The sequence below is a fragment of the Peromyscus californicus genome, unplaced genomic scaffold (assembly GCF_007827085.1).
Source record: "Peromyscus californicus insignis strain IS unplaced genomic scaffold, ASM782708v3 Scaffold_13__1_contigs__length_99412109, whole genome shotgun sequence".
NCBI lineage: Eukaryota > Metazoa > Chordata > Mammalia > Rodentia > Cricetidae > Peromyscus > Peromyscus californicus.
The window spans coordinates 91,308,077-91,320,207 of NW_026294424.1; the positions used below are offsets into that span (position 1 = coordinate 91,308,077).

The following is a 12,131-nucleotide window of genomic DNA, read 5'->3' on the forward strand; positions in this document are numbered from 1 at the left end:
GCATCTCTGTTTTTCAGAGTTCTAGGACAGCCAGTGGAGCAAAGTGACTTTAGTGTCCAGCTAGACTTTAGCTGCTGAAGAGCACGTTTTGGCTTGCATTGGGCTTTGCAGATACTTTGACTAGATTTAGACTTATCTGTTAGTAAAAGGCAGCCAGTCTTCTCTCTGAGTGAATAGGATTCCCTCTCTTGACAAGACCCCTAGCAGTTTTTCGTTGGCTATACCTTTATGTTTTTCTGTCTGTCCTGATTCTTCTAGGTTGGACAGGTTCATGGTGGATTGATGGGGGTCATTCAGAGAGCCATGGTTAAGGCTTGTCCACATGTCTGGTTTGAGCGCTCAGAAATGAAGGACCGACACCTGGTTACTAAGAGGTAAACAGTGCAGTTCCTTGGCCTTCATTGGAGTAACAGAGAAGCTGATTGACTTGGATCATTTGGCCAAAGGGCAAAACAAAACAAAACAAAACACAAAACAAACAAACAAAAAACAAACTTAAAATGAAAACAAAATCATCAAAACTCTATTATTCTGTAGTCATCAATAGGACTGAAGTAATAGTTCTGTAGTCAGGGGGATATGTGGCTGCATATAAACAGACTGGAAAGCTCAAATGTCTGTTTTGCTGTGACTCGAGTACAATCACTGAACTTTTAAAAGTTTAAAATTACCACCTTGAGAACTTAGAGAAAAATACCGATAATTTATTTGCTGAATAAATGATTTTTTTTCTTTTTGCTGAATGGCCACTGCCACTCCGAATCTAGTTACCAGAGAGCTGATAACCACAGCTGTGCCTTTCTATTACCATCACAAGACACAATCAGCTTAGTAGGGGAGGGTTGATTTTGGCTCCTGGTTTTGGGGTAAGCTGTGCGTGGTTCCTTGGCTCTTGTGCTTGGGCTCGTGACTATACAATAAACTCCAAGTTTATGGCAGAGGAGATCTGTTCACTTCATGGCAACAGGGAAGCAAGAGAGAGTGGAGGGACCAGGGTCTCAGTCTTCCCACCAAGAACATGCACCGCATCTCCTAAAGGCACTGTCACTCCTTAGCGCCGCAGGCGGCAGCTGAACCGTGAACACAGGGTTGTAGGGAGTACATCCAAACCACAGCAGGTCTTCATGGAAAGGGAGGGAGGGAGTGCCTTTCTGGGGCTCCATAGAGATGAACTCACTAGGAACAAAGCTGAGGAAAAGCTTTCCCTGAAAAGGCCATGCTCACATGCAGGTGTTCCTCATGAAAACCCTTTCCTTCTCTGTGGAGCCTAGGCTAGACGTACTTGTGCTAGCCTCCTGCCTCATCCTCCTGAGCACTGGGATTGCTATCCCTGGCTAAGGGGTTTGATTTCATAGGAAAGGTCATCATCCTGATTCATCAAAGGAGTTTCCTACCTAATGACCATAATGCAGACAGATCAAGCATGATCAGAATTCCTTTTTTTTCTTTTCTTTTTCTTTTTTTCTGAGACAGAGTTTCTCTGGCTGTCCTGGAACTCACTTGTGGACCAGGCTGGCCTCGAACTCACTGAGATCTGCATGCCTCTGCCTCCCAAGTGCTGGGATTAAAGGCGTGCGCCACCAGAACTCCCATGTTTTTTCACACAAGGAATTATCAACACAGAGAAGAAGGGCAGAGTGCTAATGGCACCTGGCTATCTAGAAATCTAAGAGTAGCCAGAAGAGCTGGACTTGGTAGTGCATACCTGTACTCCTAGGAGTTGGAGAGTAGAAACGGGAGGTCAGGAGTAAACATTTGTGGCTATGTAGTGAGTTCAAGGCCAGCCTGAGCGAATGAGACCCTGTCACCTGTCACAGACAGAGTAGGCTGAAGTGACCCAAACCCACTCACTCCAGAGGAAATGAAAGTGTGCCGATCTCCTTATCCCCTTGCCCTTCATCACTTTCTCTTTGTCCCTTACTTCTCTTACGACTTTTTCTTCCGGCTAGTGGGATGTGACAAACAAAAACTCTCTCTGTCTCTTTGTTTCTTAAGATCGACTCACAGATCCTTTATTTCCCCTTACAGATTGAAAGAGCACGTCGCTGATAGGAAAAAGTTGCCCATATTAATCTTCCCTGAAGGTAAGAGACTGCCTGCCAAGCTACGGCTGATGGCCGCCAACCATCTGAGGAGCACTCTAGGTTTGGCACTCCGAGAGGAAGGGACGGGTGCCTTTTCTTTTCCTGCTTTTTGATGACAGGGTTTCTCTGTGTAACAGCTCTGGATGTCCTAGAACTCTCTCTATAGACCAGGCTGGCTTCAAACTCACAGAGATCCACCTGCCTCTGCCTCCTGAGTGCTGGGATTAAAGGTATGCACCACCACCACCTGGCACTTATTTGATTTTTAAGCCATTTTTCCATAGTGGTATTAAGCAGCATGGTCTATGACTTTGTAGGTATTATTCTTTAAATGTATTAAAATCGCCAATTGCTGTGATGGGGTTACTGCTGAGCCTTTAGTGGCAAAGTGAAAGTTTGCTGTTAAATATGCTCCAAACTTACTTGTAAATTATTTTTAAAGAAAGGTGACTTGTGGAGTGGCACTAAGGTATCTACAGTTTTGATGATGTTTTAGATTATAGAAAATTAATTTGTGGGCCAGCGAGATGATTTAGTAGGTAGGGGAGCTTGCCTGTAAGCCTGATGGCCTGAGGTCAGTTTCCGGGACCCACCGGTATAAGAGGCATGACTCCCTCATGTTGTTCTGACCTCCAAACACATGCACCCACATAAACAAATGTAATAATCCTTAGAGCAGTTCCCTCTAAAATTTGTTTTTAAAAAGCGACTCACTTCCACATCTCCTCTTCCAGGTACCTGCATCAACAATACTTCAGTCATGATGTTTAAAAAGGGAAGCTTTGAAATTGGAGGGACCATATATCCAGTGGCAATAAAGGTAAAGTTTGAGTTTTAAAAGGGGGAGCATTTGATTGTTAACTTTATTTGATATTGTTACAAATTTAAAACGTGCAAGAGTGAAGAACACTTGTGTATTTAGCTTCTTTGGGTTCTTACATTGTACATTTGTGCTCATTCTGTCTAGACAGGTGATAGATACATGCATGGAGAGCTGGTAGATGATTCATCCGCAGGAGACACTTAGATACAGAGATAGGTAGATGCATAGATATAGGAAGATGGACAGACAGACAGACAACATGACTGTGCAGCAGAGGTTGTATTAATACTCAGGATCTAGTGGTGGGCAAACCTGATTGATCCTTGCTTGTATTGACTTTCTAATTAAGTGCGGAGTCATATCAACAGCTTTCATAGTTAGCACTCTGGGCTCTACTGGCTTAGTTCTTGTGAAAAATTCTCTCAAGTGAAGTAAATTCTCTTGGGGTCTGATAGGCTCATTTATCTTACCACCCAAAGAACACTGACTTGGATGAGAGAAGCCGGCATGGAATTCATGGCTGGAATGTCTTGTCTTTCTTTTTTTCTCAGTATAACCCCCAGTTTGGCGATGCATTCTGGAACAGTAGTAAATACAACATGGTGAGCTACTTGCTTCGAATAATGACCAGCTGGGCCATCGTCTGCGATGTGTGGTACATGCCTCCCATGACCAGAGAGGTATTACTGAGATAACTTCCAGTCTTTGATGCTTTATTTAATTAGATAAAGGCAAGAAAACCTTTGCCTAAAGCCTTGGGTCTTTCCATTCCTCCCATCATGCTTTTCTTCATTCGTAGTGAAAGGGTTGTTTCTTAGTAATGTATGTAGTTCTATAAAAACAAATAAAATGATTACGAGACATTTTAAGGTGTTTGAAAACTTCATACTCAAGATGTGTAACTTTTTCATTTACCCAGGAAGGAGAAGATGCGGTGCAGTTTGCAAACAGGGTTAAATCGGCCATCGCTGTCCAAGGGGGGCTGACTGAACTTCCCTGGTAAGAGTCCTCCCAGAAGCACTCTCTGTATAGTCAACAAAGCCGCACTGGTTAGCTATAGATTTAGCAAGAAGTACGTAACAAAGACTTAACTAGGGTAAAGGCTTTACTCTCCCACTTAAGCACCAGAGTCCAGGCTGGCTAACGGCTTCTCCTTTATTCCTATACCAACCTCAACAGGCACTTCTAACTCATGGCCCAAGAGTGCACAGCAAATGGCCGGCTGGGGGCCTTTGAAAAGGGACACGCCCATCTCCCTAGGCGCACACGCTAGCAATTGCACACGTAACTTAAACTTGTATCTATGTGCTGCAAGTCTCGGGGCAGCAGTTAGCTGCAAAGGAAACTGGGCGATGCAGTGTTTGCTCTGGATGATCATGTTCTTAGGTAAAATGAGAGTTCTTTTACTGAAGAAGGGAGAGAAAGGGAGCGTGGTTTGGGGGCAGGCTGTTTGTGTTTCACTGTAACTGTATCAGAACACTTAAGAACTGGAAGAAAGGAAGTGGAGCATTTGGTGATGGATAACTATAGCTTTCTTTCACTTTTTTTTTCTGAGGTGGGTTAATGTAGGGGTGTGCATTAGTCAGCTTGGGCTGCCATAACACAATACCACAGAGTGGTGTCTTCACAGAATTTGTTTTCTCTAAGTTCTCAAGGCTAGAGGTTTGAGCTTCGGATGCTGCACAGCCCGTTTCTGGCGAGGGTTCTTCCCTGTGTTTCAGAAGGCCGCTTTCTCCATTTCTTGCATGACCTTCTCTTTGTTCAAGCTCATAGAGAGCAAGTTCTCTAGTACCTGTTGCTATGAGGGCGCTAACCTCATTCTAAGGGCCCCATCCTTTTGACCTCACCTGACCCTAATGATGCCCTAAAGTCCTCATTGTCAAATATTGTCACCCTGGGAGTTTGGCTTCAATCTATAAATTGTGAGGATAGAAATATTCGGAGTAAAGCAGTGAACAGGGAGGGTTAACTAGACCCACTGTGTGGTAGGAGGTCGATCCTTGTATGAGTGGGCTGTCATCAAATGGTCTGTGTGTCAAGTTCAGCAAATTCAGTGAAGTCTCTATGACCTTTTTGGATGTTTCAAAACACTTTATATGATGAGTTCAATTGAGGCAATTGTAGTGTTGTTCTAGGATTTGATTTCCGTGTTAATAGCAACCAAGAACATCCTCAGCATAGGGGCCCAGGATTATTTAGGGGCTACATCTTTAAAGATGGGCTGGCTAGCATTTTATATTCCTTTATCCAATAGTAGGGCATATCACTAAAATATATTTTGCCCATTCACCTCTCTTGAAACCAGTTAATTTATACCACCCCACCCTATTTCTGGCAAACACTGCTTTTTTGACACTAATTTTTATAGGAAAAAAAGTCATTTAGAAGTATGCTGATTAGCCAAATTTTGGAAATTGATGGGAGGTGAAAGTCGATGCTAGATGAGTCCCTGGAAGTATGAATTCTTGACTGACAGCAGCTGATTTGTTCCAAGCTGCAGGCTAAGATAAGCATTTTACATCGTGCAATCTAATCTGGAAATGTTAAACTGGCAAACAGGGTAACATCACAAAACTCTAGGCCTGAGGCGAAACGTGTCTTAGTGACTCTTCAAGTTCATGTGTGTAGCTGTCTTCCTCTTTTTCTCTTCTTAAAACCTCTTTCCAGCACTTCCTCTTACCCGGCATGCTAGCCCTGTCTGAAGCTGTCACGAAAAGCTTGTGGCTGGCTCTGTGGTCTCAGAGGCAGGGAGAGAAGCAAGCAGAGAGAGAGAGACAGAGAGAGCAAGCACAGGCAGTCAGCCACGGGGTAGACTCACTGTCAGATTCTGTCAACAATGATCTTTACCTCTAGTCCTAGTATTAGGAGACAGAGGCAGGAGGATTCCCATGAGTTCCAGGCCTACCTGTGCTGAATAGTGAATTTCAGGCCATCCTGGCAACAGAGTAAGACCTTGTCTCACAGAAACAAAACACACCAAAACAAATCCTTTGAACTTTTCCATTTCCTTTTACTGAATCATATGCCATTGTATAAACAATATTCCTTTTAACTACCTGGCCTGTTTTTCCAAAACGGAAAAGCCTTCCTGCCTTTCCAGGTATATTTTCACTCACCTGCTGAGTATGAGTGAACACGTCTAGACTGATTTCTTTGCAGATGAATGAGAACTGCTGTGATTTTTTTTGGGGGGGGGGGGAGGTGGTATTTTTAATTTTAATTTTTTGGTTTTTTTGAGACAGGGTTTCTCCATGTAGCTCTGACTGTTCTAGAAGTTACTTTGTAGACCAGGCTGGCCTCAAACTCAGATCTACCTGCTTCAGCCTCCCGAGTGCTAGAACTAAAGACGTATACCATCACGCCTGGCTTTTTGCTGTATGATCTTAAGCTGGCTATTATGTGGCTACGCCTTCCTAAAGAACTAAGATCTGCCGTGAAGTGGGGAGTTTGATAGAACTTTGAAGCCTCTAGAGGCGAGAGATCATAGCTGGGGTGGTTCCCTGGGTGCGATGCCAGGAGATTTAGGAACAGGCATTATTAACATCAGAAGCAGTGCGTCTGTGTTACTGTCCAGTTTAGTTCAGGCCTTAGAAAAAGAAAAAGGTCCTTCTTCTCTCTCCTCCTTTAGTTCTCACTACTCAAAATCCGTGTAAATGCTACAGGTAATTAGAGGTGGTTCATTTGGAGAGAAGAGGCTTGTGTGTACAATTCTTAGGACCCGACCACAACCTACAGTTTTATTTCATGGGAACTTCCCATACCCGACCCTCTGAAAAAGTCTGTGGACGGTGGTCCATTCTCAGAACATTGCACTGGCGTCAGGCAGGTGTCTGTCTGAAGGTCAAGTCCTGTCCTGGTGGCATTGAGTTCACTGTGTAACCCATGATCATTCGGCACTGTTAGAAGTTGCCTAACTGGGCTAAAGTTCAATAGTCCGCATAGAAAGTAAACAAGTTCTCAGCCCCCTCCCCCTAGGAGTTAGAATCTACAGTATTGTAATGGGGGAGGAGCAATCCCTGGTAGCCCGGTCTCCTTCCAGCCCTTAGAGTTTGCAGTTCCTTGCGTCCAAAGAAGGAAAGACACTCAGAGCCCTTACCTTATAACACAGAGAGGTCTGTGGTTCACAGCCCTGGAGAGAGTTCAAAGCTTTGAGTGGAGGATGGCTGTTTCTACTGTGCCAACTTCTGGTCAAATGCAGCTTACAGTTCTGTTGTTTGTTTTATCTTGAATCTGCTTTGGAGTATAAAAGTATACATACGTTTTGAATAAAAACAAAATTGTTAAGCATAAGGTTAGATTCAAATAATTATTAAATAATTTATTTTAAAGAAAATTGCCTGTGTTTATAACCCATGAATGAATAACACTCTTATCATTTCATGTGTGTGTGTTTACAACTTTTCACGGGGTTCCTCGGCAAGCCACAGCCAATGAAAAACCAATGTTTGGTTTTCCAAGGGAAGAATCTGAAGAAACTTCTTGGCTTTAATAATCCTTGTTTCTGTTTAAATATTGAATGGGGTGTAGCTCAGTGGTAGAGCGCTTGCTTAGCATGCACAAAGCCCCGGGTTCAATTCCCAGCACCAGAAAACGTCTGCCTATTTAGGCAGAAATGGCACGCAGGCAGTATTCCGCTCCGTTTTTACCAAGCTCAGAGAGCATGCCCATTGCTCAAAGGAACACACACTTGGTCATTTGTAGAGCGAGGCCAGAACCTGCCCTTCCTGCTTCTGTGAAGCGTCCTGGTATCACAAGGCACATGGTACCATGGCCCCATTTCTTCCCTGGCAGAGCATCTTTGCTATGTGTGCCTTTCTGTTCGCAGGGACGGAGGTCTGAAGAGGGCAAAGGTGAAGGACACCTTTAAGGAAGAACAACAGAAGAATTACAGCAAGATGATTGTGGGCAATGGCTCTCCCAACCTGGAGCTGGACTGAGGCGCCGTGGATGAACTGACTTCCCAGAGCTGGCCTTCAGACGGGAAATTTTGTAACATCGTTTGTTGTACTGTTTTTTTGCTTGTTTGTTGTTAATCTTTTCTACCGGCTGATTGTCTCTCTACCTCTTCACACGAGAGGCAGAACCCATAGGTGCCCCCCGCCCCCGCCCCCTTTTTGACATTTTGTTATAGTGTTGGTTCAATGAATTGTAAGGCGGATTCTTGAGTGGAAGCAGATTCTGCCTTTTGTAAAAATGGCGTGTCATTGATGATTAAATGAATCTTTGTCTGCAAACCAGTGCTTCTAGAGTGTGTTTGGAGCTTGTTAACAAGGTAATTCTCAAAAACAGCTCCACACTCTCTAAATTGATTCCCTCTCCCTTTCATTTCTTTTATTTTTATTTTTATTTTTTATTTTTTTTGAGATAGGGTCTTATTTATGTAGCCTAGGCTGGCTTCAAACTCACCCAAGACTGGCCGGGAACTCTTCACTATTCCTGGATCCACTTCCCAAGTACTAGGATTCCAGGCATGTGCCGCCACCCTAGCTGTTGGCATCAATGTTGTAAGTGGTGGGATCACACCACAGTACGTTCCCATTATGGCCACAACTATGGTTACATTCTGCTCTAAGGCTGAAAGAAAAATGGAGGGTTAATTTTAGGGGAAAGGACAAATTTGTGGTCACCTGATCTGAAAGGAATGGAATGGAGATGATTTTTTCCTCGAGTCTTACGAGAGAGATGTTGATTGGTTAGACTCATTTAAGAACCATGTAGGAGTGATGTTTGTTCCCACAACACATTTAATCCAGCCACCGTGGGAAAAGCACCGTTAGTTTTTCTTGTTTGTATGCTAGAGATCTCCTTTGTCTTTTTTTTTTTTTTTTTTTGTAGCAAAACATGTTTTTCAAAGGGAAGGAGCCTTTAAAGAAACAATCACACTATCTCCAGTATGAAGGAGCTTGCCTCCCACCCCACCAACCTCACTGCAGTGATTTAGTCCCAAACGTTCCCAGCCTTTTAAGCAGAAAACTAAGTGGTTTAATTATCTTTTGGAAACTGAGCCTTAACCTTTTTAAAGGGAAAACAAGCATTCTCCGAGTCCAATAGCATGAGCAATATTTGATAGCAATATATCACGCTGTGAGCTCTCGAGGCTGTTAGCTCAGGAGTGACCCTATACAGGAAGTGAACTGTCTTACTGACTATGAATAAATTTTATATTTTTAAATGAGTGTTGAATTATTCTTCCCTTGCTTCTCCCCCTTTTCCTGTAACAAACAAGGGTTCTTGTTTCAGTGACAAATTTTACTGGATCATGCGCTGGCTAGTTTTATATCAACTGGACACAAGCTGGAGTCATCAGAGAGGAGGGAGCCTCAGCTGAGAAAATGTCTCCATAAGGCTGGGCTGTAGGCAAGCCTGTGGGGCGTTTTCTTAATCAGTGATCAATGTGGGAGGGCCCAGCCCATGGTGGGCGGGGCCATCCCTGGGCTGTGGTCCTGGGTTCTGTTAGAAAGCAGGCCAAGCAAGCCACAGGGAGCACGTCAGTAAGCAGCACCCCTCCATGGCCTCTGCCTCAGCGCCCGGCTCCAGGTTTGTACCCTCACTGCTTTGGATGAGGAACTGTCATATGGAGCTGAGTGAAATAAGCCCTTTCCTCCCCAAGTTGCTTTTGGTCCTGGTATTTCATCACAGCAAGAGTCAGCCTAGCTAAGACAGCCCAGAACACCGGCCACCACTTTCTTTTTCACCTTGGTTTGTGGCCTCCCCATTTGGAATCTGGCCCTTGAATCCCACCTTAAAGCCCCAGGCCGGGGGTATTTTGCAGGTGAACTCAGGCAATTACATGTAATTGACTAGATAGGCAGGCCTGGAACACACTACCAGTACTCCTCTGGATGATTAGATCCAAAGGAAACCGAGCACAGGTGTCCCTTATGTCCAGTGGGTTTCCCTCAGGCCAGTGGGTACCCCTCATGGTCAGTGGGTGTCCCTCTGGGTCTGTTGCTTAGGTTTTTATCTCTCCCTAAAGCCGAACTAGGGTGATTGTGCTGGAGAATCAGCATGTACAACTGTGCTGAAGTGATCCTTTGTTTGATTTATTTGTTTTTTTTTTTTCTCAGAAAGAGAGGTTCCTGTTTCTTTTTACTTTTAGTATTCAGTAAGGCCTGAATTACTAAATCCATTTCATGTTCCAGTTCTCAGAAAAGTTGCTGTGTTTGGACACAGATAAAATGTGTCTTTCATAGAGCATGTGAGGACAATAATAATGCTGGCACTTATGCTAGTTAATGGCATGCTACCTCAGTCAGAACGCCGCTCATTCTCTAGGACTTCCATCTACATTAGTTTCTGAGTTCTTGCAGGATGGCTTTGCTGCTCCGTGTGTTTTTGGGACGCTAATGCTGTTGAGATTTGGATCACGAACCTTAGAACTCTCCTGTTGTTAAGCTTTTTGTTTGTTTGCTTTGTTGTTGTTGTTGTTGTTTGAGGCGGGGTCTCTGTAGCTCTAGCAGGTCTGGAATTCACTGTACAAACCAGGCTGGCTTTGAACTTAGAGAGATCAGTGTGCCTCTGCTTCCAGAGTGTTGGGATTAAAGGTGTGCAGCATCATGTCTGGTCCTAATATTACTTTGATGAAAAAAAATTTCTTTGAGACAGGGTCTCAAGTAGTCCAGGCTGACCTCAAACTTGCTCTGTGGCCATGGATGACCTTGTACTTCTTATCCTACCTCTATCTCCCAACCTCCTAGTTCAGGATTCCAGGCTTGCACCCCATACCTATTTATATTATTGCTATTGTTAGTTGTTGTTATTATTATTATTATTATTATTATTACTATTATCATATGCAGTGCTGGGGACCCAGTCTGGGGCATGGTGCATGCTAGGTATGCACTCTAAACTGAGCTGTATCCCTAGCTCTAACATTGTTTTAGAAACACTGTGCTCTGTGGGGTATTTCTGGAGACAGGATCAGAAGATCAAGGTCAGGGCTGAAGAGATGGCTCAGCAGCATGTATCAGAAAGTTCACATCCATCTGTACTGCTCCAGGGGATCCGACGCTCACACCCACATGTAGGTACACAGACATAATCGAAAATAAAAAAGAAGTTTAGGGTCATCTCTGGCTACAAAGTAAGTTTGAAGCCAGCCTGGACTATAGGAGACCTTTTAGAAGAACTACTACTACTTCTACTGTTTTCAAAGCTTCATGGGTCATGCTTGTTATCCCAGCACTCAGAAGGCTGAGGCAGGAGGATTGTGGTGAGTTTGAGGCTGACTTTGTCTACATAGTAAGTTCTGGGCCAACTTGGGCTGTAGTGTGAGATTTCATCTCAAACATAACCGCACATGCAGAGAGAGAGGTTGGGGGGGGAGGGGGATTCAGTGTCTGGCGTTTCTGAATCTTCATTACCATAAATGAGGTATCAAGGGCTCGGTAGAAAAACTCCATCAGATATGACCTTGCACCTAAGCCTCCTGTAGACTCATTATCTGAGCTCTGAGGTTGCCCGTTTTTTCATTCTAGCACTTTGTCTGGGCTGTGTTTGCAGACAGCAGGTTTGAAGAACACTGAGAGTTCTTGACCTACCATGGCATACCCTGGACTTGGATGAGAAGTCCTGTATGGAGAAGTGGACACAGGAAGTAGTGTGACAGCCTGTGCAGAGAGCCATCTTCAGGAAGGTTTCTGTGTGATCAGACTGTCCTTGGCTTACTCACACAATCCTGGTGACTGTCATTCCTTGTGTGTGTGTGTGTGTGTGTGTGTGTGTGTGTGTCTTAAGGAATCCTATAGACATCTTCAAATCAAAGATGGGGGTTGTTGGTTTCTTGTGAGAACAGCTGTCTTCCATTTTGTTTCTGAAATATGGTGTTACCAACCTAAAGCTCCTGATGGATAGAAGGATGTGGTGAGAGATGGGCAAGACAAGGCTACAGTCTGGGATTGGCACCTTAGGTTAGGTGCCCTCTCAAGGTTAGTCTCTACCTCTCAAGTTGTGGATTACAACGGTCTGATGTAACATCATGTGTTTAAAAAAGAAAACATTTGTTCTTGATGGATTTGTTACTCTTTGGTGGGTTTGGGGATTTTGGTGGGGAGGGGGCATGATGGTGAAGGTGTGTCCGGTATGCATTTCTGTTACTCAGTGGCTGGGCATCTGGCTCTACATCTGTGGATCAATGTTTTCAAGTCAGGGAAGTTCTAGCAGCTCTAATGAACCCTTGCCCCATCTTGTGGTTTTGATTTCTCTGCCTTATATTTTTGAAATGA

The 12,131-nt window shown here is 44.1% G+C and overlaps 1 protein-coding gene across 1 annotated transcript in view; it reads left to right on the top strand.

The window, feature by feature from the left end:
• The window catches only part of Gpat3 (glycerol-3-phosphate acyltransferase 3), a 56,233-nt gene extending 47,154 nt beyond the window's left edge, over nucleotides 1-9,079 (top strand). Inside the window, exons 8-13 of the mRNA XM_052735521.1 lie at nucleotides 259-374; nucleotides 2,029-2,084; nucleotides 2,819-2,904; nucleotides 3,459-3,587; nucleotides 3,827-3,906; nucleotides 7,733-9,079. Coding sequence (XP_052591481.1) covers nucleotides 259-374; nucleotides 2,029-2,084; nucleotides 2,819-2,904; nucleotides 3,459-3,587; nucleotides 3,827-3,906; nucleotides 7,733-7,844 — 579 coding nt within the window. The 3' untranslated portion in view covers nucleotides 7,845-9,079. The remainder of the gene's footprint in view (nucleotides 1-258; nucleotides 375-2,028; nucleotides 2,085-2,818; nucleotides 2,905-3,458; nucleotides 3,588-3,826; nucleotides 3,907-7,732) is intronic.
• The last annotated feature ends 3,052 nt before the right edge of the window (nucleotides 9,080-12,131 follow it).